The 26,470-nt window shown below is 36.4% G+C and overlaps 1 protein-coding gene across 1 annotated transcript in view; it reads left to right on the top strand.

Moving 5' to 3' along the window:
• The window catches only part of LOC127550461 (probable C-mannosyltransferase DPY19L2), a 144,249-nt gene extending 119,580 nt beyond the window's left edge, over positions 1-24,669 (top strand). The window contains exons 18-22 of the mRNA XM_051979448.1: positions 1,986-2,105; positions 2,999-3,173; positions 12,568-12,667; positions 21,046-21,171; positions 24,185-24,669. Coding sequence (XP_051835408.1) covers positions 1,986-2,105; positions 2,999-3,173; positions 12,568-12,667; positions 21,046-21,171; positions 24,185-24,335 — 672 coding nt within the window. The 3' untranslated portion in view covers positions 24,336-24,669. The remainder of the gene's footprint in view (positions 1-1,985; positions 2,106-2,998; positions 3,174-12,567; positions 12,668-21,045; positions 21,172-24,184) is intronic.
• Positions 24,670-26,470: the final 1,801 nt, after the last annotated feature.

Raw genomic sequence — 26,470 nt, 5'->3', positions numbered from 1 at the left:
ATAAAAGTGGAGTGACCAGAACCAGGAGAACAATTATAAGATCACAGCAATATTGTAAAAATAATTTTGAAAAACTTAGGAACTCCAGTGAACATAATGATCGACCATAGTTTGAAAGCACCCATGTTGAAGCATGCTTCCCACATAGCATGTAAAATCAGGTAGAGAGATGATGGACTTTAAAGGATAAAACAAAGCATAGTCTTTTCTATTTAACTTGATTTTGTTTTTTATATTACTAACACAGGAATTCATTTTGCATGGCTCTGCATATTTGTAAAAGGCTTTTTTTTTTTGTTTTCTCAATGAGTGGGGAAGGGGCAGAGGATAGAGAATTCTGAACTGAAAATAAAATTGAATTAGAAAAAAGATAATCACAAAGAACTATGATGCTTCATCAAGAATTTATCATGAGAAATTAATTTTGCTATTTTAGGGGGCTGATTGGTTAATACAATGCTCTATCATTTACCTGTATTTTAGCAAAAGACCTCTGGAATAAAATGGGCCAATGGCTTGACTTGAAGAGTAGTCATTAATGATTTGCTATTTAAAGGAAGTCACCAGTGAAATGCTTCATGGATTTGTGCATGTATCTGTGATGTTTAACATTTTCAGTGATTTGGATAAAAGCATGGATGCATGCTAAATTTGCAGATGAATCAAGGATGAGAGACAAGGGATATCTGTCATAGCTCAGTGGCTTGAGTTCTGGACCTATAGTTAGGATAACTTGAGTTTAAATCTAATCCCATATACCTATTAGCTGTATGATCCCAGGAAAATCATCTAACTGCTCTCTATCTGAATTTTCTTATTTATAAAAAGGGAGATGATTATAGCATGTGCCTCCTCAAGTCATTGTGAGAACAAAAATTTAGGTATAAATGTCACTGTATAGATTCCAAAAGATTTCAGGAGGTTAGAACACTGAACAATATCTAATAAAATTCATTTGGAATAAAAAATAAACGTTTTACTTTTGGATTCAGAAAATCAACTTCACAAGTGGAAGATAATGAGAGGTCATTATAAAAAGGCCTGGGGCTTTTGTAGACTGCAAACTCATGACTCTACAGTGTGATAGACTAGCCAAGAAAACTAATATGATTTTAGTTTATATTAATTAAGTTAACTAATAAGCATTTATTAAGTGCTTAATCTGTGCCAGGCATTGTACTAAGCCCTAGAGAAAGGCAAAAATACAGAACACTCACTGTCCTCTAGAAGCTAATCCATTAGGGGTGAAAGTAGCATGCAAATAAATGGGCTCTTAGAGAATACAGAGTAGGTGGGAAGTAGAGGAGAAATAGCAAGTGGTGAGGGAGGGACTAAGATCTTCAAAATGTGACGTTTGAGAGAATTCTTGAAGCCAAGAAGATGAAGACAGAGGTGAACAGAGGCAGTATGTAAGATGCCTAGTATGAAGGAACAGAGCAGGAAAAGTGTGTCAGGCTGAAGCGAAAGCAAGTAGGTCAGTGTAGCCAGATCATGAGAATATATACAAGGGCATAATTCTTAGAAGACAGAAAGGAAGGAGGTGAAAAACCTCAAATTTCAAACATAAGACTTTATATTTGATCCTAGAAGTGATCTCTAGGTCTCAATCCTAGAGATTGAGAAGGGTGGTATCATTCTAATAACTTTCTAATATCATTCTAATAACTTTGTGTAAGAGAGATTGGAGAGGGGAGAGATTTGAGACAAGAAGATCAATTAGAAGAATGGAGTAATGGAGTAGGTGAGATTTAATAAAATATTGAACAGAGATGATAGTGGCTCTGAATGGCAAGGGGCATGTGACCAATGTTGTGGTAGAAATACTAAGACTAATAGATGGGAGATGATAGGATTGCGGATTTGGGAGAGGTGGTGGTGTCCCCAATAGGTTAGGAAGGAGCAAAGTAAAGAAAGACACCCACATAAGAGAAGCATAGTATTTTTATGATAAAGTGAAAATATAACCTTTTTCTTTTTTTACGTAGCTTGTTTTTCATGAATTGCAGCTATTTGCGTTTGCCATTCTTGCCGTTTTCATTATGAGACTGAAGTTATTTTTGACACCTCACATGAGCGTTATGGCTTCCTTGATCTGCTCTAAACGGGTAAGGTGGTTGTTACTTTTGTAAGTATAATTATGACTAATTATCATAGGTTTGGTGGTTTTCCAAAACAAAGGACAATCTGGAATTGTTTTTAAATTTAATTGATTTTTTTCATTACAAAAGCATCTCACATAAAATCACTTGGAGGAGCCTAAAATGTTTTAGAATTTTTTCTCCATGTCTACAGATGTTCACAAACTGTAGTTGCTCTTGCAGAATGCAACCTTCTGGAATTCAGATTTTTGTGGAGGAGCTTTTCTGAACAATCAAGTTTACGTCCACCATTTGTCATCTTAGGTTTTAGTAATCCCCTTCAGCTAGCCCTGCTACTGGAAGGATTTGCTTCTGTCTAGATCCCTAGGAAATAGTGCTGATGATTGCTCAGATGATCTGGGCAATAAGGGATAGCAAAGAGATTAGCAGGGAAAGTGTTTCTGTATAAGCATGGTAATTGATGTGACTGGGCTCTAGGGAACAACGTGGAGACCTCAGAAGGCCAGAAGTCCTTTACTTGTGAGTTTCTTCAGTTTATGGGTAGCTTGTTTAGACACAAGAATACTAAAGACTTCATTTCTGAAATACTTCTATCCTTAGTTGTTTGAAATAATATTTCGCTGTTTTTCATTTAGGCTTTTAGACCAACACATGTTTGGAAATGTTAAACATTCTCTTACCATAATCTCTTAGTCCTCTACTAGAATATTAATAAATTCAAATTTGAATTCATCCTGTTACCCCCAAATTATCTTTGTTTTCAAAGAAGAAAATGACATATAGTGTAGTATATTAGACCTTAGTGATCTGTCTTGGCTTTAACCAAGAAGGTAGATTTTGTTATCTGCTCCAAAGTATTCTATACTTGAATTACAAATGAATGATTTCTTTCATTTCAGCTCTTTGGCCGGTTCTTTGACAGAATTCGTTTTGGGAATTTTGTTTTAGCCCTTCTAATGGTAATGTCAATTCAAGGTTGGTTAAACCTTCAGAGCCAATGGAGCATAATAGGAGAATTCAGTAATGCACCACAGGAGGAGCTTCTTCAGTGGATCAGGCAGAACACCAGGCCAGGTAAGGTAAAGGAGGAAGGTTCTCAACTCCTGGGGCTTAAAAGGATTCCTTAAAAGAAGACCCAGAACTAGGCAAAACTGTAAGACACATAGCTTTTGCTGTCTCCCCTCTCATTGCCACTGATAGCACTAGACCACTTTATCTGGATAATATTATGCCTTGTGGAATGCTGCTCATATCCCCCAAATGAGTTGGGGACAAAGGAATATGTCATTTTCCTATTTATATCTGTTAACAAAATAGGGTACATGTATTTGTTGAATAGTTAATCTTCATTTGTTGAAATTTACACTCATGCCCTCACATTTTACAAAATAACCACAATTTCCTATACAGACTAGTCTTTCCTGAGAAATATCTTGTATCCTTTGGTCCCTCCAACTGTGATCTATTACAGAATTTTTATGTTTTTCTTCAGAGATATATTTTCATTTTGGTAGAAGTCAAAAACAATCCAAAAAATGAAGTCATTTCCGTTCAGCTAGTATTTCTTAGCATGTACCGTTTGTTAGGTCCTGGGAATATAAATTAGAAGAGAATAGATCCTTGCCACAAAGACTTGGCATTCTAAAATAATGGCCTTTAAGGTTGTGAAAAACTCTAGTGAGGAAGATGTTTTTGGAGGAGAACTCCCAGTTTGCCCTTAAATCACTCCAAATAGGAAGCAGACTATGCATAAAAAGAATCTGTTTCAGAGATGTTAAAATCATAGTAGTTTTGAGGATTTCCATAGAGACATGGGGCCTGAAAGGGACATTAGATCATCAGTCTCTTTAGTCTAATCCCCTCATTTTTCAGATGTGGACACTTAAATTCACTAGACTTTACAAAAGTTGTGTAAGGACTTTGAGGAGAGAAATCAGAAACGAAGGGTACAGACTCTGTCAGTTTGCTTAATTTGTTTTCCTTGTTTAAAAGGCAGGTTTTAATGCCAGGGGGAGAGAGAGATGTATCAGGAAATTACTGTTGTTAAAAAAAATTAATAAAAGTTTTAAAATAATAAAAAAAATTAGGGAAATTGAACTATCTCTCCATTGTATGTAATTCTATGAAGTTTAGGGAAGCCAGTTTGTCTAAGGTCACATGGATAATAAATATTTTTAAACAGAGATCTTCCCAAAAATACATTATTTTCCAGTATCTTGTACTAATTTTTGTATTGTGGTAGAATTCAGTTAACAGATTTTTAAAGGCTGTGACAGTGGATTGTAAACCCTGTCTTGTTCAGTTAGGCTTCAGCTGTGAACACAGTGTCTATAGGTCTGATGTCCAAGGACTGCCTTGAAAATAAATCTGTCAATTGAACAGTGGGTGATGAATTCTTTCTGGTAGAGCAGCTTCCAGAAAGTATACAAGCCAGTTGAAAAGTTGAAGACTTCATCATGTAGGGATTACCTGTTTCAGAAAAATGGCCCATGCTTGACATTGATGTGCGTGGGCACATACCCACAAGGATTTTCTGTGAGAAAGAGGCCTCGCCCAGCCCAGGTGAGGGCCGCCAGGGCTGTCCCTAGATTGCCCGAACCTGAGTTTTTTTCCTGTGACCTCTCTTCCCATTCTGCCCCCCTCATTCTAGCACATCATTGCTGTTTAGGCCTCCTTTCCATCATCATCATTGTTGTATCCAACTCTTCATGGCCTCTGGGCCATAGCATATGGACACTGTCCATTGGGTTTTCTTGGTAAAGCTTCTTCTCCAGTGGATTAAGGCAAACACACTTTTGCAGGTCTTAAGAAAGATTTGAAAATTTGGATTTGGTTCTTTCTGACGCCAGCACTCACTCTACAGAGTCCCCGGCTGCCTCATCCCGTAACTTTTATCTTGTATAGAGATTGTCAGAGTTGTGAGAACTGAGAATTGGAAGGAACCCGCATTGGCAGCTAAGCTCAGTGTCTCCATGAAAGGAATCCTCCTAGAATATACACAGCAAGTGGTCATTTAGCCTGGACGTGGGGACCTTCAAGAGAGGGAAGAGATGGCTGCTCAAGGCGCTCGTCACCTTTTGAACACCTCTGATGCTCTCAGGGTCACAGTATCCTGAGGTCAGATTCTGAGAAGAATCCCTGGGGCTGCCAATATCAGCACTTTAAAGTCAGATCGGAACTACATTTTGCTGTGGCTCAGGCTGTACTTGGGGGTACATACGTGGCCCAAGGCCCTGTGTTTGACACCTTCTGCTGTGAAACATCTCTGCTTGCCTGGTCAGCTTGCCGGGCCCTGAAGGTATCTCCCTCTCTCAGACTGTTTCATTTGGGGACAGCTAGAATTGTTAGAAAGGTCTCAGGAATGGAAATGGGCCTCACTCTGTGACTAGGAGTCCTACTTGTGACCTCTGGAGCTCGTGAAGATGTCCTTCAAGCCACATGTAGGCCGCTGTGACCTTTCATACCCCCTTTGTCAAGAGTGGAAAGGTCTTGTTGAAACCATTCCTGAAAAAAGAATTGCCCCATCATCTGCCTGCCCAGACTCTTTCCGCATCATCCCCAAATCTATTTCTTGAATAATCCTCTCCAACAAGTAAAGTTACAATATCCCCATTCCTCTGGTCAGCTCTAACGAGGCATCCTTTTATGGCCCATCTCTCTCCTGGTTCATGGGCTCCAGTTAATTGGTGTCCTTCCTCGAATCCAGATCTCCGCCTGGACAGAGTGCTGCTGGCCATGCAAGAGTGCGGCAGGCACCCCACGTCTTCAGAAACGAGAGCCATGAATCTCCAGGCAATTTGTGACCACACTTGTTTTCTTGCAGGCAGAAGCTTGTAAAGGACTAAAAGTTCCAGGTGCTTTTCAGAGAAACTGCTGTTTAATTATGCCTTTCCTGGCTCATACTTGGCAAGGTGGAGTCTCATTACATTTTAGCTTTTCCAGTTTGGCTCTAGTTGTTCATGTTTTTTTGTTAATCTTCTCTCTGCCATCCAGTATATTGGCTTCCCGTACCAGCTTTGTGCCCTGTGCCAATTTGATTCGCACACCACTTATGCATGTTTTAATGAGTGTGTTACATGACATAGGCCACGCACAGATCCTTGGGACACCACGGGAATCTTCTTGCCAAGTCATTGCAATTAGGTCCTGTCTCTGACTGTTGCAGGTATCCTAGAGTAACCTAACTTAGGTCAGTCCAGGGATTCAGGTTTAGGATTAGCATGTACTGAAAACAATCTTGGCCTATAAAATGTAATAAAAAGAATTTTAAAAGGACATTTTAAATAATTGCTTAAAGTAGAAAGTTCCCCGCCCCCTCATAATGCACTACTATAGCTGTACTGAATCAAGAATTTGTTCCACAGAAATTTAAAAATTCTGCCAAATTTCCAGTACATCAATTCTCTAGAGATGTACTTCTTTTTGTCCTGGGCAGTAAGGGATCTAGGGCAATGTTTTGAACCTCAGACAGCTTAGAAAACAAATTTCAAGGACAGCATTTGTAACCCAACATGCCTGCTGCCAGGAAGATGGATTTAAATTTTACTTAAGCCACTTTTAGTAGCTTTGTGATCCTGGAGAGATCGCTGAATTTCTTAGTCTCAGTTTCTTTTTCTGTAAAATGAAAAATTAGACTTGGCATGCCTCTAAATTTTATTTTACCTCGTAAATCCATGATTCTGTAATCCTTTAAATGGAAACTCCCTAAGTCTATGTAAAACATGGTATTCCTATTATATCTATGCTTTCCAAAGATTTTTTCCACAAATAGATATTTGTTGTACTTTGTCTGAGGTTTGTTTATGTATGAATAAAATTATATGGTTTGAGGTGTATTTGTTTCTAACACGATAATTATACTATCTATATTTCTAATTTGTCTATATTTTTTTACAGTTAAAATTTTTTTGAGAATAATCTTGCTAGCATATTTTCCCATAAAATACATTGTTAATTTTTTTATTTGTTTTCTGTTGTGATTTAACTTTGCTCATTTTCAATTTTGGTGATTTGATTTTCCTATCCTTTTTGATTGGGTTAGATCATAAAGGAAAAGCTAATCAATTTTTTATTCATTTCAAAGAACTTATTTTTAATTTTGTTTATTCTATAGTCTCTTTGATTACAATTTTATCTTGTTTCTCTTTTAGTTTCCAGTATTTGTTTTGTTTGTGTTTATTTTTGGTCAGGTTGGGGTGAGGATGAATCAGAAATTCCCTATATGCTTTTTGTTGTTGTTGTTGGCAATTTCTAGAATATCCTGTTTTGGATTTCAGCTTTGAGCATCTTTGAATTTCAGAAAGTGCTATCATATTCTTGTCTCTGAATTCTCACAAATACCAGATAATTCTCTGTTATCTGAGTTTCCTTCATATTTAAAGGTCTTTTTCTTGAATGTGTGTACAGTTTTTTGTTAACAAAATTATAAAATTATAACAAAATTGTCACTTGGAATTTGGCATTTCTTTTTTGTAGCTTAAATAGGCAGATAGAATCTATAGAGTCTATCATTCATTATTTTGTTGTTTGTATACAGAAGTTTTGAACAATTTTTTAGTCATATTTCCTTCAGTATAAGATTCTGAGTTTAGATTTGTCAAGTTCTTTCTGGGACCTTGGTTTCTTAAATTGTTTCTGTACTTTCTGTCTTCAAGATCAGTCCCTTGGCTTCATACAGAATTTATATATTCTTTTAATCTTGTGCTTTGCTTCTGTTTTTATCAGAGTTCAGTTAGGTGACATTTGAATTTGTCTCTATCTACTGGGCTTGGAGTCAGGGAAAACAAAATCAAATGGCATCTTCTGACACATACTAGCTGTGTGTTTCTGAGCAAGTTACTTACCTTTTTGCCTCAGTTTTCTCATCTATAAGATGGAGATATAATAGCACTTACCTACTAAGATTGTTGTATGAATTAAGTGAAATACTCCTTGTTTTTAAAATTTTTTTAAATTAAAAAATAGAAAAGGAAAACAAAACAAAACAGAACATTGTCATGTGCCCAGCAGAACATCAGGGAGAATTGAGGTAATAAATTACCTCAAGAAAGTATATATAATGGTAGAAGAAATTATATTCATGAGTGTCCATCTTTTCTTTATTTTCTTATAAGTTATTCTTTTGTTCTCTGCTGTGTAGTTTTTTTTTTAAACTTTATTCTTTTATCCCTTTATCCCCTCCACCTCCCCCCAGGTAGACAATAGTTAAGTACAAGATATATTTATATATACATATATAGATATATGCATACACACATATACACATTCACACCTAGCTACAGATCCATACACATATATCTACTTCTAATCTACATATACATAGAGCAACATGCATACAGATCTACATATACTCAGACACACACATATACACACATTTGTCCATATATAAACATGCATCTATAACAATATTAGTAAGGCTAACAAATAATGTAGATTTCTCTCTTGATTTAATTTTGTTTGATCTTGTCTAAGATCAATGATTACTAGCCATACTTTTTTTTCTAATAAACTCTACTCCTGATCCTTTTTGTAGTGTGTGTGTGTGTGTTTGTTTATTCTTTCTTATCCCTGCTAATTCTTCTGCCTTCATTTTCTTCAAGTTGCTGTGCTATTATTGAATCTCCTCCCACCCAAGGACCCTTCCCTTGTTTTCTTCCTCATCCCTTTGCTTCCTCCTCTGCCCAACTCTTCCCCCCTTATTTCTTTATAGATTTTGGAGGTGCTGTGCCCTTTGTGGAATAGATGTCATGTGCTGAGATACTCTTAGTAAGATGCTTAGTACAGTGTCTGGCACACAGCAAGCAGGTCTTATGCAAATGTTAGCTGTAACTATTGTCATTCTTACAGGGTTTTTTGTGTTCAGAATCTGTTGTTCTCTCTCAGAGCTTCTAGTTCTTTGGGGAGAGTCCTTCTACTCTGATTTTTAAATTTTGCTTGAAGAGCTATTATTCCAAGATGATGATCTCTGGAGAGTCCTCAGTTGTTGTTTTTCCCCCACAAAATCAAGTCAAGTAAAGTTAGCAAGGATTTATTAAGCATTTACTATGTGTCAGGCAGTATGCTAAGCACTTGTACAGACACAGACAGAAAAGTATTCTATGAATTTGAGATAAAAGACTTAGAGCTGGGGAGAATCAAAGAAGGGTTCATGGCAGAGACTGAAGTTAAGAGGAGAATGGTCCTTCAGCATTTCTCTTGTTTTCCCTCTCTTTGACTTTTGGTATTTCTTCTCACTCTTTGGTACTTCCCCCTTCCTTCCCTCCCTCCCCCCCCCCCCAATTCTAGTGCAGAGCTATGTGGCAAGGGTGCTGGACATCCTTAGTCTTCTTATTTTGAGGGATTTGGGGATCAGTTGACCTATGTCCTTCTCCTGAGTAATCTTATTTTTTTTTTTTTTTATAAATTTTATTTTATTTAATAATAACTTCGCATTGACAGAATCCATGCCAGGATAATTTCTACACGACATTATCCCTTGCAATCACTTATGTTTCATTTTTTCCCCTCCCTCCCTCCTCCCCCCCCCCCAGGATGGCAAGCAGTCCTATATATGCTAAACATGTTGCAGTATATCCTAGATACAATACATATTTGCAGAACCGAACAGTTCTCTTGTTGCACAGGGAGAATTGGATTCATAAGGTAAAAATAACTCGGGAAGAAAATCAAAAATGCAAATAGTTCACATTCATTTCCCAGTATTCCTTCTTTGGGTGTAGCTGTTTCTGTCCATCATTTCTCCAATGAAACTCAGTTAAGTCTCTTTGTCAGAGAAGTCCACTTCCATCAGAATACATCCTCATACAATATCGTTGTCGAAGTGTATAATGATCTCCTGGTTCTGCTCATCTCACTTAGCATCAGTCCATGTAGGTCTCTCCAAGCCTCTCTGTATTCATCCTGCTGGTCATTCCTTACAGAGCAATAATATTCCATAACATTCATATACCACAATTTACCCAGCCATTCTCCTGAGTAATCTTAAAAGAAAAGGGTATCACTAAGTGATTCAAAAGCTAAAGCCTTCTGAATCTTACGTAGCTATTGCTGACGTTCTCTTTCCCCTTGATCTCTAGTAAATTACCCTTTTGTAAGTTACCTGGGACATAGTTTATCTCCTAACTCTTATTTGATTAAATCACTGCCATGGGGAGTAGTCCATACATTAGGTAGGAGATCTTAGAAAATGTGGTGGTGTTAATTCATAAGACTTTCACTTTATGCTCTTCTCTCAACTGTATTAATTATGTATGTGGAACATAATTCCTCCATTGGTGACTTTGAGGGGGTAGTTAGGGGTTAGGGGAAAGCAGATACTTTGATATTTTAAGATTCACCTCAGTAGAATCGTTATATCTTTTGTTATACATTTTCTTCATTTCTGTAGTAATACTCCCCCTTTTCTAAGCTAGCAAGCCATCCCTTGTAATTAAGGATAAACAAGAAAGGAAGAAAAAAAACATTTCAGTAAAACCACCCAATAGATAATTGAATCTGACAGCATATAAAATATTTCTTACCCATAGTATGCTAAATCTGCAGAGAAGAGAGGGAGATATATTTTCTTAACTCCTCTTTGGGGCCAACTTTAGTCAAACTCATTAGTGTTTGATTTGCATTTTATTTGTTCATTCTGTTTATGTTGCTATTGTCATTGCAATTCAGGTTTTCCTCATTCTTCTTACTTCTGTCTTGATAAGTTTATATAAGGGTTCCCATGCTTTTGTATATTTTCTATATTTATCATTTATCTCGTTTTGTTTTATTTGTTTATTTGAGTCTAGATCTCTGTAATTCACCCAAGTTGAAAATATGGAGCACACTCATAGAGCCAATTTCATTGCTGATCATCATAGAATTTTGATATATTCCATTTCTGATCTAGGTCTATTTGCCCTTCCTTAAGTTTCCAGATGGTCTTTCCCATCTTGGGGGGGCTGCCTTTATTAGTGTTGGACTTAGTATAGACATCTGTTTAGCTCAGAGGTATAATACTTAAATAATCCTCCAATTGTATAGCCTCACTAGTAGCAGGGATTTCAGGTCCGTTCCTCATTCCCCTCTCATGTCATGTAATATAATAATATTCTGTTCCGTCGTCATGCCACAATTTATTTGGCAATTCCCCAGTCATCTGACATGTTTCCAGTTCTTTACTGTCCCCAAAATGTATTGCCATGAAAGAAATGGAACTTGCCATTCTATGTGTGACAGATGGGGTATTTATTTGCTAAAGAATGGGATCTCTGGGCCAAAGGGTGAGGAGGAGGTTTTTAACCCTTTATAAAAATATAATTCCAAGTTGTTTTCCAGAATGATTGAACCAATTCACAGCTCTATTCAAAATATATTAGTGGGTCTTTCTTTCCATAATACTTCCAGTATTGATTATTTCTGTTTTTTGTTATCTTTGCCAATTTGCAAAAAATTGCACTGGCATTTTTGTGAGGTAATGTCCCACAGTTGTTTTTCATTTCTTTAATGATTAATGTTTTTGAGGAATTTTTCATATATTTGTTTAAAAATTTTCAGTGTTAATTCATGTCATTTAACCACTTATCTTTGGGAAATGCTTCTTGGTTTTATATAGTTGTGATAGTTCCTATATATTTGAGATCTCAAATTCTTATCAGAAATAATCTATGCAGGTAATTTTCCAATTGACTACTTTCCTTCTTATCCTAGCTGCATTGATTTTGTTTTGTGCAATAGCTTTTTCAATTTCTTATAATAAGAATTAAAAGAGAATGAAATCAGTATCTTGGAGGAAGTTATTACCCAAACAAGGGATTAGTGTGATCACAAAAGACAAAACTAGAAAAATGCAAAAAGCTATAAGTTAACACTTAAAGATTAAATAATATCATTTTCTCATGTTTATAGGCATTGTTTAAAGAAAAAACTTTTGAAACTTCAGCATTTTAACCACAAAGGTTATAACTTTTGTTATAATCGCCAAAAGTTATAACTGGTTATAATCAGTAAGAAATAAACATTTATTCAAAAACAAGTGAGGATTGATTGAGACTTAAGTAGATACAAAGACCAGTTGGTTTCTACCTAACATTTCTAGCTGACTCTATGGGTCAGTATCATGCTCTCTCCCATGGTAAGCCTCAGGGCTTCTATATGCAGGGCTGTACCTTGGGAGATGGAATCTACACTCTTTTAGTTTTTTAAGCTTTGGAAGACTTTAGGATTGGAAGATCATATTGTAAGAATTTTAAAATAGGATAGATTCTTGTCTACCTTAAAGAATTAAGGATAAACCCAATTGAAAGCATCAAGATGGTGTCTCAAGAATGTCTGATCCTTTGATTATATCTGCAATTATACTTAACTTTTATTTTAACTTTAACATATATTTAAAAATACTATATTTTTAGATTTAGAAATTAGGAATTTTTATAACATAACACAATTTTCTTTAAGGAGTTTTTCTTTTAAATAGCATAATCTTATTTTTCAGATGCTGTTTTTGCAGGTGCCATGCCTACTATGGCAAGTGTCAAGCTATCTACACTTCGCCCTATTGTTAATCACCCACATTATGAGGATGGAGGATTGAGGTATTTAGCATTATTCTGACACTTAATTATTATCAATAAGAAGGACAAGGCTATATCTGGAATGATTTAAACCCTAGGTTATAGGAAAGCTTCATTTCAATGATGCATTTTTTACAAGGACTGATAACAAATTGTGTGCTGACTTGAAGTTAGGAATCTTGGCAGAACTAGCACATCTTCTCCCCGCCTTGTCGAGAAGGCTTCACCATGCTACTTTCACATGTATGAGTTCATCCAAGGAAGACTTTCAGAGGTGGGTATCAAGTGAGGTTGTAGAATAAACAATTGGTGCTGAGCTTAGACATTCCCCGTCTGCTTCTGATAGATTTGAAGTGATTTGTGAAATCACGCAGTGGCTATGTCCTCTAGAAAGACTTGTGTAGGTAACTGACTTTCTGAGTGTATAAATTTGTTTGCCTTTGCCTGCATATTGAGATGTTTTGGGAAGATATGCAATAGTGAAACTAAACGTTCTGAAGATTAAAGGTCAATTGATTGACTTGGATGAAGGAGTACTGTGCTTCCAATATGCTTTTGGTATGCTTCCTTGAGAGGTGCCTCCATATCTCATGTCTGTGGTGTTGAGAACAACTATTATCTCTCATATTTTGTGCACAGAAGTCTTCAGCTATATAGTAGGGAGGGTAGAATGATGGTGGTGCTGCCATTAGTGGTAATTTAATTACAACAGAGTCATAATTTCCCATTTTTCTTTTGAACAGATTACACTGGAACCTCCAATAGGGAGAGAGGTTTTGAGGAATCGCTTCTTGAAGTTATTTTTTAAGAAATCTCAGAGGGTGAAAACCTCTGTCTTGGTCAATAAATCTAGTTTTGATCATAGATGACCTACTTCTGAGGGCAACTTTTGCTTGAAATGTATTATTTCAAAAGTCTTGGTAGAGGGAGAATTCTAGTTTGGTACACAGGTTTGGAAAGTGCCCAGGAGTCCAGGAACTGCAGGAGAGATTCAATAAGATTTGTTGCAAATGAACACAGGCAAGTTTAGAGTTGTATCCTCTTAAGCCAGTCATTGTGAATGACTGACTAAAACTTATAAAAATTAATTGACTTAGGCAGCTGTATTCTAATGTTCTATTGTAGACCATTTTTGGTTAAAGCATTTGGCCTTGGGCTAGTTAGAGAAGGTGAATGGAGTTTTTGCTCAGGCACTTGGCAGTCAGGTAGTTTGATCCCAGTCTGGAATTCCAAAGATTATTTCTCCCAGAGGAGTGTGTGTATGTGTGTGTGTGTGTGTGTGTGTGGGGGGGTGTCTGGCAATCTGGACTGGAAATGCTATTGATATGATGATAAGTAGTGTTGCTACAGGGCAAATGGCAAGGTGACTGAATGGCATGGGAAGTATTATCTCACAGTCTGGCCTGGGGCCTAAAATTGGCCAGATTTAATGAGCTATTTGAGTTTTGGCTTACCTGCTCATTAGTCGCAGAACTTATTTTCAGTGTGGGATCATCATTTTTAGATACTCCAGTGGATATGGAAAGTGATGGAGAAATGTTCTCTAGAAATCCAGGTCAGTAGTTGGCTGCTACTGAGAAGGGCGAAAGCAGCCAGATGAGGAATGGGGAGCTTTGTCTTGGTCAGTTTGATGACTCCTGGGACCCACTGTTGAGGGCCTCCAATGCAGGCAGTCCTCCTGAGAAGTTAGGCTAAGTTCTTATGGAAGAGAAGGCTAATGTGGGCTGGTGAACGGACCAAGTGTGGATTTGGGGAAAGAGACCAAAACAGACCATCCTATTTTGGGGAAGGGCGAGTTCTGAGGTTTCTTTGGAATGTATGAAATCTAAGGACTCCAGATCCAAGCTGGAAAGTGGCTCCAGGAAGGAGATGAGGGAGGGCTGTCAGTGCTGGAAGAGCAGGTGGAATTAACACAGAGATGTCAGCCTGGATGCCCATTTGCTGCAGGATTTTGGGGAAAACACCGACAACATCTGAAGGAAAGATTTTAGCTTGGGTTGTTTCTAAGATACAAGGTACAGCATTATCAGGGAGCACTGTTCTTTCATGGCAGCTTATGAGTGCTGGGCATGAAGGTGGTCTGAAGCTCTCGAATTCGACCTTCTCTTGATATAGACATCCCAGAAGGTTCAAAAAGGGGAAGACTGGGAAAAAATCTTGGTTGATATTCTCAAACTTAGGTGATCAGAAAGCCATCAACAACTATTAAACAGTGTATAACTGGAGATTCTAGAACACTAAAACAAATAAGTTTTGACTTATTTGATATGTATAGCACCCCCAACAAAGAAGATAAACTTCCAAGTAAGAAAGTTTGATGGTTTTATTTGATTTCCATGTCACCCAGCTCAGCACCTAGCAGGTGGTAGGCAGGTGGTTTGTTTTTATTGATTAATGCAAAGGGAATCATAGTTGAGCTGGGAGAGACCTTGGTGTCCATCTGGCATCGCCTGTCTTACAAGTGGCCAGGTAGACTCTGTGATCATCCAAAGGACTCCTGTCTATTTTGAACAACTTCCATCATTAGGAAATGTTCTCATTATTCATCCTAAATTGGCTGCTTTGCAACTTCTCATCACTCCTACTTCTGCTTAGCAGAACAAAGGCTAATAATGATCCCTCTTCTTCACATGATCTCTTCATCACCACTAGTTATTTCTGTCTGGCTAGGCAGGGATGAGATTTGTGAAAGAGGGAAGATGCTAGCATAGAAACTGAAAGTTGGGGGCAGAACTGGAGATTGCCCTTAGAAGCATCCTTTGCAAAGGAAGAGAGGATAAGACAGTAAATTGCACTTTGCTAGGATATTGTTGCAAGATTTTTGACAAAGCTTCTGGTTAGCTAGAGAAAGAAGCCATTAAAGCTTCTTAGCCTTCAGAAAACTTAGAGAAAAAAATTCTCCTCAGAGACATTTAGACAGAATGAATCAGTGATTCGCAATTAAACTTATCTCCAGGGAAGGAGGAGTACCTTCCACTCACCCCCAACATCCTCTCCAGGCCAGTAAAGTGTCATGTATTTTTTCCAAATATCAGTGTCATTTGCACTCCCTGTGGAGTGCAGTAGAAGTGATATTATTTTCTTTTTTCTGTTGTCTTTCTACATTGATCTTGCAAGCCAAAAGCTTTGAACCAAAAAGTCAGAAGAACTACTGCTTGGGTTTGAGGATAGGCCAGTTTTAAGGCTCATAAGCAAGGGACTCTGAATCTCTAACCTTTTTGACCCTCACTTTTCTCATCTGGAATATAGTTTGTTATTATTGTAGATTACAATATATAATACAATTCACAGTATTATACAATATTTTACATAACATACAACTAATATTTAATTGTATGTAATTATATAATATACATACATACACACATACATACATAAATATCTACCTCAAAAAGTGGCATTGATTATATAAAACATTTTATAAACCAGTGAATACTATATACCTGCACATTATTATTACCATATTGCACACATCTTTTTCTTTTCACTACCATAAAGTATTATAGAAACGCTAACTTTTTTATTAGCAAAACAAGCATATTAGGTTCACAAAAGTTAGTGATGGAAGTGATGAATCTTCTTTAATGACCAGAAGCATTTAATTTATAAGATATAGTGGGACACCCTTTGGGATACTTGTAGGTTGTTCTGTCAGATCCTGATCTGGGAATTATAAACTGACTCTGAATAATTTTTCTGACGTCATTCCAGTCATTCCAGAATTGCTAGAATTTTAGGTAGGCGTGAATTCTAGTCAATAAAGTCTTTCATCATCTATATGGAGAGTATAGGAAAGCGGTAATAGTATATTCAGAAAAATCTTGCTAATACCTTCATGAATTTACTTCTTCAGTCTTGCCTGCTGTTTACTTTACTTCCTGGGACAATATCAGACAAACCCACCTGAATCACTTATTAGGGTTTAAATGAGTCCGTAGTAAGCAGTAGGCCAATAATTAGACATTCTCTTCAGCTTCTTAAAGAAATACTCTGATGGGAAAGGATTCTGGAAAATAATGGAAAGGTCAGAAAATGCCAAACTCTCCGTATTTTCCCCACAAACAAGACAAAATAGTGCTTTAGGACAAACATAGATCAGTTAAAAATAAACAAGAGTTGGGGCAAAACTCTGGTCTTCCTGGGGCAATCGAAGAAGATCCGAAGAAAGATCCTAGGATGGAGGCTTGGCTAGTGTGGAGTGTAAACATCTCCAGGCTAGTGCTGCAGAAATAGGCAGCCTCAACTACAGGATTTGCCATCTATTGGACAATGTGGGGAGTCCTGTGTCTGAGTAAGGGAAGATTGAGGGAAACTGCTGACAAGGAATGCCACACTCAGTTGTGCTGCTGAGACACGGGCCTTATGAGGGCAAGAGCAGTGGACTTGGGATGCTGCCGGTTTGGGGACTTATGGAAGGACAAAAAGGGAGAATTGGAGGACCTGAAGCCGGAAAACCCACCCCTCCCCCCCATAGGAGGAGAAGTGAAGACTGGGATTCATCTTCAGAGGAGGATACTGAAACAAAAATAAAAATCCACTCCTATGTCAAAGAGTAATAATGAGTGGTTATCTGCCCAAAAAAGAATTGATAGAAAAAGCTTTAAAAGATTTAAAAATAACTTGAGATTGAAGGGAAAAAACAAAATAAGAACAACCCAAGAAAAACAAGATTATGAAAAGAAAGTTAACCAGCTGGAAAAGGAAATTCAGAATCTTGAGGAAGAAAATGACTCCTTGAAAATTAGACTTGGGCAAGGGGAAGCCAATGAAGCCAAGAAATAATAAGATATCAAAGATATTATGAGATACCTCCTGAGAAAAGCAACAAATCTGGGGAACGGATCAAAAAGAGAAAACATAATAATTGGAAAACTGAAAAATATGACCACAAAATGAACCTTGATACTGTAATACAAAAAATAAAGAAACTTACCCTGAAGTGATAGAGAAAGAGGGAAAAGTAGAAATAGAAAAAAAATCCACCAATCACCACCTGAAAGAAATCCTGTCAGGAAAAACTACAGGAACATCATTGCTAAATTTTGAAATCCCTAGGTCAAGGAGAAAATATCACAGACAACAACAACAGTTCAAATATGGAAGAGCCACAATTAAAAATCAAACAAGATCTAGGAGTGGATACATTAAAAAAAGCACAGGTCTTAAACTACTATATATCAAAAAGCAAAAGAACTGGTAGCATGATCAAAATCATTACATTCAGCAAAGTAAGCATAATACTGAATGGATATCAAATGAATTGCCAGACTTTGAGGATTTTGTTGCAAAAAAGACCTGAACCTAATAGATAATTTGAAATACAAGATCCAAGAGAAATATAAGGTAAGCATCAAGGACTAATTAGAAAAGACTGAATAAGGACAAACTTTTTATATGTGGAAATAAAAACCTTTATGTCTAAGATTTTCATATGTTATTGGGTAGTTTGAAAGAAGAATTGGGGTGGAGTTGAGTAGAATGAAATTCTAAGAGATGCAGGAAAAAGTACAAGAGAAAAACTGACACAAGAATTATATGGGGGAGGACGGCTGGTAGTTCTGGGACCTTATTCTCATCAGGTTAAAGAGGGAATAGTTCATATTTATTTTGAAGGATAGAAAAGTCATAAATTCAGAAAGAAATAAACTAAGGGAATAATAGGGAGGTAGGAGAGAATAAAAGAGGGATTTTCAGACTGAGTCCTACTCACTCAGATCAAAGTTAAAGAGAAAGCAACATATACATTTAGAGGGAATAAAATATTTCTGAATTTAATAAGAAATTGGAGAAGGATTAGGATAAAAAGGGGTAGGTGTGTAGATTAACAGAAATATGATAAAGAGGGAGGGAACAAATATATTTGGAAGACAATAAAAGTCTTCTAAATTCACATAGAAACAGCAAAAGAAAGGGGTGGGGAGAGAAGATAAGAGGGATTCTTAGAGGGGGGTGGGTGGGTGGGTTATATAACAGAAGCGCTTGGTAGAGGGTAAAAGTAAAATAATGGAGTGTAAGGAGGGATAGGAAATAAGAGATATATGAATTATCAGGAGTAGAATTTAATAGGTAAAAAAGGGGATAATAGTCATGATTTCAGACAAAGCTAATATAGACAAGACAAAAATAGGGAAACTACTGTATGTTAGCCATATTAATATTGTTTTAGACTATTTAAAATAACTAGACAATGTAAAATCAGAATATTGCTGTGGTGTAGGAAATGATGAGTTGATGAATTTAGAAAAATATGGAAAGACTTGGATTTATTCACCTTCACAAAAACAGAGGACAAAGGCATAGTGTGGTCTTACTTAGATACATTTGAAAGTATATGTGTATGATTATAAATATCTTTATGCTTTGTGTGTGTGTGTGTGTGTGTATGTGTATGTATACATGTGTGTATCCATACTTCATTATAGCCTTCTTGGGGGAAAGGAGGAAAAAAGAGAAGAATAAAAGAAAAAAAAATACACAGCAGAGAATAAAAGAAAACCTATGAGAAAGCAAAGATGGATAGTTTTGAACATGATGTGGAGTATTTATATATACTCCATTAGGCATTCTCGAAAAGGAAATTTATTGCTTTATATTTTGAATTCTCTCTTGTGTTCTGTTGTGCCCATGGCAATTGTTTTTTTTTTTTTTTCTTGTTTTTAAGTTTTACAAAAGAAATGCTCTCACTGGATTAATCTTTAATATTCTATTTTCATTTGTGTATTGATTAAATTTGAAAAAAATGTTGATTTTTAAGAGTAGTTTGTATCTTTCACAATTCAGTGTTGAAAACATTTATTGTCATGTTAATTAATTATCAGGACTCACTTGTTTAATTAAACCCTCCTAGAATTTATTGCCAAATAAGTGTTTCTCTAATTTTTATCAGATAATGTGAGATTTATAGCCCAATGTTCTTGCATTTTTACTTAACTGCCAGGAGATTTAAGTTAAATTTAGTGCTTAGCTACAACAGTTCTGAATTCATATTTTTTGTTTAGTAAATTTATTTCTTGGATCTAGAAATTGATTTTTGTTTATATTTTTCCTCAATAATTTTTTGGAAATTAAAGTGATAGGAATAATATGTAGTAATTTTTAAAAATAGTTTTCTAGATAAAAATTGATTGCATAATATATTCTAAATCTAGATGTTACTCTAATTTACTATTTTTAATTCTATATGATTTTCTTTCTTTCTCATATAAGAAATGAGAGACAAGATTAGAGTACATGGAGTATTTATTAAGTACTTGTTTTGTGCCAGACTCTCTGACTAAACTCTGGAAATGCAATCATAAGTAAAGATAAAGCTGGGCCCTGCTTTCAAAGACTTCTCTTCTCTTCTCTCTTCTCTCTTCTCTCTTCTCTCTTCTCTCTTCTCTCTTCTCTCTTCTCTCTTCTCTCTTCTCTTCTCTCTTCTCTCTTCTCTCTTTCTCTTCTCTCTTCTCTTCTCTTCTCTTCTCTTCTCTCTCTCTCTTCTCTCTCTTCTCTTCTCTTCTCTTCTCTTCTCTTCTCTTCTCTTCTCTTCTCTTCTCTTCTCTTCTCTTCTTTATATGCATGGGTAATTTTACAGCATTGACAATTGCCAAACCTTTTGTTCCAATTTTTCCCCTCTTTCTCCCCAACCCCTTCCCAGATGGTTGACCAATACATGTTAAATATGTTAAATTATAAATTAAATACAATATTAGTATACATGTCCAAACAGTTATTTTGCTGTACAAAAACAACTGGACTTTGAAATAGTGTACAATTAGCCTGTGAAGGAAATAAAAAATGCAGGCGGACAAAGGTAAAGGAATTGGGAATTCTACGTAGTGGGTCATAGTTATCTTCTAGCATTCTTTCCATGGGTGTAGCTGGTTCAGTTCATTACTGCTCTATTGGAACTGATTTGGTTCATCTCATGGTTGAAGATGTCCACGTCCGTCAGAATTGATCATCATATAGGATTGTTGTTGAAGTATATAATGATCTCCTGGAAGGAGCTTCTTTTCTGATAGGGGAAGACAGCACATACAAAGGCTGGGTTGGGGGCCCCCATGGACAGGAACAGAGAGTAGTCAAGGGCTGATTCAGATGAGAAGTCAGCATGGCTAACATGGGTATTTTCCTCAGTGGAGTTTCTGGGAAAGAACCTGGCAATTAGAAGAGGAAGAAGAGTCTGCCCGGTGAGAAGCTGATGAAGTGTTATTGTTGGGTAGTTCCTCTTGGCTTTTAAATACAGTCATTAATGTGGAATGGCACAAGGCCAATAGGGCACATTTCCATTGAAGATCTCCTGCTATTGACATGAAATAACTTATAAAGACTCTTTGAGTCATTGAAAATTTACTTTTAATTTCTTTATTTCATTTGCTGATTCATTTAAAGTCTTTTAATCTCTTTGTATTTAATAGGGCCAGAACTAAGATAGTTTACTCTGTCTATAGTCGAAAAACAGCTAAAGAAGTAAGAGACAAACTATTGCAATTGCATGTGAATTATTACATTTTAGAAGAGGCCTGGTGTGTGGTGAGGACTAAGTGAGTATTCAGTGCCATCTCTTTTTTGATCGATAAATTTAATTTTCTTATTGACAATTTCATATACATTTCTTTGGAAATTATTACTCCATAATGAGTGAATTGTAATAATATTACTCACAAGTATTTTTAGATGAACACAATCCATTTACATGAATAGGTTAGTTCTAGCTATCACATATGTAGATAAAATTTCCAGATGTATTATCTGCATTTTATTAGCCTAATTTTTCCTTTACATTTTACATCTAAAATTATTATTCACTTGAGGTTTCAATGAGAGAACACACTGCTGCCCCAGTTCTAAGCAAGTAATAATAGGAAAATGTCCCTAAATGAAACAGAGTACTAGATTATTTGCTACTTGTGTGTTGCCTAAATTCTAGAGAAAGAGGGTCAAGCTAGACTGTCCTGAAACCTTCTTCTCAGAAATAGATTTTAGTTTCTTCAGCTCTCAAGGTCCCTTTGGGTATGTTTTAGAATTTGATGAAAACATTTACCAAAATCCTTAAGCCAAGAAATTGCAATCCTCTTTGATTTTTTAAAATAAAGATCCAGAATATTACATGCAAAATGTATTTTTTTTTTTTGGTACAAGAGAAAATTAGCAAACTAGAGTCCCATTTTACTAATTTGTAAAAAAGATAAACTTTTGTTCTAACTCTCAGGGGCCTGGAACTTCATAAGGCCATAATGGTCAGCCTTCCAGGAATGAGAAGATGAGGGCTAGAGGATATGGATTGAAGAATAGGCAGTATTCTCTAGTCTTTCTGCTTGTAGGAGATTCTCATTAGAACTTAACTGTGGACATATTGCCTGTACCTCCCTAAGCAGCAGAGTGGTATAGTGGAGATAATACTGGGCCTAGAGTCAGGAAGAGCCTGACTTCAAATCCAGCCTCAGATACTTATTAGCTGTGTGATCCTGAACAAGAAAATTAACTCCTGCCTATAAAATGGGGATCATAATAGTATGCATCTCCCAGGATTATTGTGAACATAAAATAAGACTATTTGTATAGCACTTTGCCAACAATGTCATTGCTAGCTGTCCTTGTTATTGCTATCCCAACCTCTTGTACCATGGACTGAACATCATGTATTAGAACAGGAAATAGAATGGATTTGTTTTAGAATTCTGGAAAAGTGTAAGTTTAATGCTAGAAAACTGGCCAAGAAAATGTTTGAGGGTACTGAACCAAGCTGGGACAGTTTGGCTGGTTTTAATCTTTTTTTTTTTTTTTTTTAAAGAATGAACTAGGAGGCACAAGTGATAGAACGTTGGGCCAATCTGGTTTAACTATATAAAATGGGAACAATTTGAGTACAGGGGACTTCAAAATCCAGAGGATTGTTTTGACACTTGTTCCTAGAGATTATAGATAGCTTCTGAAATTTGTTGGAGAAGGGCTGTTATGGTCATACACATATTTTGACAACCATATGAAAAGTGGACTGGAGTGGGGAGAGACTTGAAGCAGAAGGACTGTTCTTATTGCCATGGTCCAATGAGGGCTTGTAGTGTCCTGGAAGAGAAAGGAGCAAATATGAGAGAGAGAGCAAGTAGAAACAACAGGACTTGGAAACTAAGTGGGAGGTGAGAACCTTGAGTGATGAGGAGGTTGGTGGTAGCTTCCAGAGTAACAGAGAAGTTTGGAAGGAGGGAGGATTTAGAGAGAATGAGAATGGATTCAATTTGAGACAGCCTGAGTTTTAAGATTTCTTTGGGATATCCAGTTTGATTATAGATGGCCTTCTTGAAGGAGCTCTTCGTAAAAGGGAGGAGAGATGCAGGATGAGAGCTAGCAGAAGCCAACAGAGCCAGGCGAGAGATTTTTAAGCATTAGAGAGGCACGGGAATGTTTGTAGGAAATAGGAAGGATCTAGAAGAAAAGAGTGAGTGGGGATGATAGAGAGGAAGATTGGTTAGAGAAGATGAGATTGAAAGGGCCAGGATGATGATGGAGAAAGTAGTGGAAAGTATCTTAGTGATGGGATGAGAAGAGAAGGGGAATTGAAGGGGCTTCTTAGTAAATGGCTTCAGATTTTTCCATATGGAAATTTGCTCTTAGCTGAGTGATTGAACCAGGCAACCATGATGGAGGGGGCAGTTTGAGGAGGGCTAAAAGGTTGAAAAAAAAGTATGGCAGTGAGTCAGGCAGGGTAAACAAGCATCCTGCCACTGAAGATGCGGCAGGAAAGCTGTAGTTGTGGGGAGAAAGCCAACACTGAGGCTTGGGCTAGGCAGGATCTTTGACAGCATGAAGGTCAGGGGTATTTGAGGGGCAGAGTTGAGCTGATGTCCCAAGGGGGTCTGGATGTTAGAGAGAGAAGATTGTAGCCTCTAGTGTGGGGGGGAGAACTGAGGGCTCAAGGGATTGCATGTCCTGGTGAGAACAAAGAAGTCTTTCTGCAATCAAGAAACAGTTATAAAAACGATCCCTCCTCCTCCCCAGACTACTTCCTTGGCAGTGGTGGACATTCTGGGGTATGAGTCCCATCACCTTATACTCTTAGATTTGATTGCTTGGCAGTAGAAGGATTAGAACATAAAACAAATTGAAACTTCATTCTTAGGGGCAGATAGGGATAGACCATGCCCTGGAATCAAGAGAATTTGCTTTCTAATTTAACCTCAGACACTTAGTTGCTGTGTGAGCCAGGTAACCCTGATTGCCTTGCAAAAGAGAGAGAAATCTCCCTCTTACTTTTTTTGTATCTCAGACCACTAAAAGTGGCTACATTTAGTGTCTCAAGTTTAGATAACCAAATCAATACCTCATGAAGAAAGTGATTTTTTTCTCTTTTTTTATTCAGCCTTTACTATGATCATCATCATTTGAGTAAATATTCTTAAATTTTATCTTATTTTCCTATTAAATGTTCATTAAGATAATAAAAAACAAACTGTTAACATTTTTGTCTTACTGAAATAAGGCACTTAGAGATAATTGATAATTTGTATTTTTTAAGGTTTTGGCATGTACTTTTCACGTGTATAACTATTCTTCTAGGCCTGGTTGCAGTATGCTTGAAATCTGGGATGTGGAAGACCCTATGAATGCTGCCAAACCTTCTCTGTGCAGTATCCTCGTTAAGGATGGCCGACCTTACTTCACCTCCATGTTCCAAAACAGCATGTACAGAGTCTTCAAAGTGAACTAGGAGTGCGTGGCTTCATCAGGTGCACAATGGGTGGAGGATCCAAAATGGTCGTTGGTCTGTTCCCTGACAGTAGTATTGTTCCAAAGAAAGTCATAAGATATTATTGGAAGTGTCTTTAAGGGAAAAAACATTTTTATTCAATCATTTAATTCATTCTGATTAAAAGTAAAATATTCATTTTTCACATTGCAGAGTCAGCCTTTGTTAGGTAAAAACTAATTTGTGGCAAAAACTTGTTATGCAAGTGGTTATGTGTTCACATGCTACTTTAACAAACATTCATCCTAAAATTTTCAAGGATGCCAAGAAGAATAAAGATAATATAAATCTAAAATGTAAGTTCTTTTTTGACCAAATAAATTACTTTGGATTTTCTTAAATAAAGAATAAGGTTTTTTTTTTTTTTTTTTTTTGCTTCATTACAGATTCTAGGGAATCGTACAACAATACTGCACAATGTTATTTGACATTTCCATGTTGATTAACTGCTGATACTGATCATACGTGGGATACCTCTGTGAGGAACTTAATTTTTGTAACCACATTTCTGTGAAGTTTGGTTTTCCTTTTTAAAGTAACCAAGAAGAATCTTAAAAGAGATTTGAATAACTTTTTATCTTTTTGAGTTAGTTTTTAAAACACTTTTATTCATACTAGAGTGAATCTCTTTAAACATCTGTAAATAGTTATAGATGCTAATTCAAAGAGTTTATAGCCTATAGTGGAAAACATGTTTTTAATAATTGCTTTTTTTCCCATTAATATCCAAGTAGACTTGAAACATGATTAAATTCGGTTGGGGATAGGGAAGTACAAATTATCAGAAAAGGGAAAAAGAGTCAACAAAATTCATCAAATGATCTTTTCTGTTTGCTTAAATTTCTGGATTTTGGACATGGCAAAAAGGTGATCGTTTTCCTAAGACTATCTTGTTATACATAGTATTTTCTTCTCTTTTTTTATTTCATACTGTACATTTGTATTTGGTTTCCAATGAAAACACAGTTTCTCTAAATCTTTCCCTGCCTCCCCCAACAAAAACCAAAAATGCCCTGTTATAAGCTGCTTTTAGGCTTTTAAGTCATAACATTGTTACATACTAATTTTCTCTTTTTACTCCCTTCAGCTGCTTGTTATGCACTGTCTGTAATATTTTGATACATATATCTCTTCTCATTCTTATTTATTTTTCTGTTTTAATAATTAGCTAATATTCTTGGCCCAAAAAAATTCATAGATGAATTCAATATCAGAGCAGAAGAATAAAGGAAATATCCTTTGATATTTATTAAACTAGGTCAGAAGAACTTAAAAGGTAAAGAAAAAATTTTGAGGTATCATTAAAATTAGGAAAGAATGAAAGGATGTATTTGTAAGCCTAACAACATAAGATGCTATTTCTGTGTGAAATAATATGAAATTTGCTTTAGTTATTTTATGCTATATATATGGAATAAAAAGAAAATCTGAAGTTTTAATGTTGTCCCCATTCTTTTCCTTTCCCTTTGACTAATGGGGCAGAGCTATAAGGAAATATTGAGGGTGTGACAGGATTGAGCGAGTATTTTGAAGGATGGGGAGACTTCAGCATGTTTTAAGACCATAGAAAAGGAATCAGTTGATAGGGAGAGATTTGAGATTATAATGTGGGAGGCAAACAGTAGTTTAGTATCAGCTTCTGTCCATCAGCTAAAGGAATTGAGAGAAGTTACTTTCCTACTGTAATCTGTCTATTGATATCTTATATATTCTTTAGTGACTAAGTAAAAAGTCTCCTCTTCTATAAAGAATTTAGAGCATTTTCTTAAGTGGTAGAGGACCAGGATTATGGGAATATTGCACTCATTGTTGATGTGTTGATTGGTTTTAAGGGGATGGGAATGAATGATTGCAGATGCTGAAGGTGGGAGGGATTAGGAGCCAGTGCACCTGTGGTGGAGTTCCCCTTGGCAAGGAAAAGAACCAACTCTTTGTGAGAGACTGATGGAGATGCGAGAGAATGCGACGTGATCTTTAGAGATGACAGAAGAGGGAGCCCAGATTGAATGATCTCAATTTTTTGTAAAGGTAAACAAGGTCTTATTTTATTATTCTTCTATTTTGTAAAACAAAAATGTCTGACTTTGGGGGTAAAG

Source organism: Antechinus flavipes, chromosome 1, assembly GCF_016432865.1.
Source record: "Antechinus flavipes isolate AdamAnt ecotype Samford, QLD, Australia chromosome 1, AdamAnt_v2, whole genome shotgun sequence".
Classification (NCBI taxonomy): Eukaryota; Metazoa; Chordata; class Mammalia; order Dasyuromorphia; family Dasyuridae; genus Antechinus; species Antechinus flavipes.
This window is presented reverse-complemented; position numbering and strand designations above follow the sequence as displayed.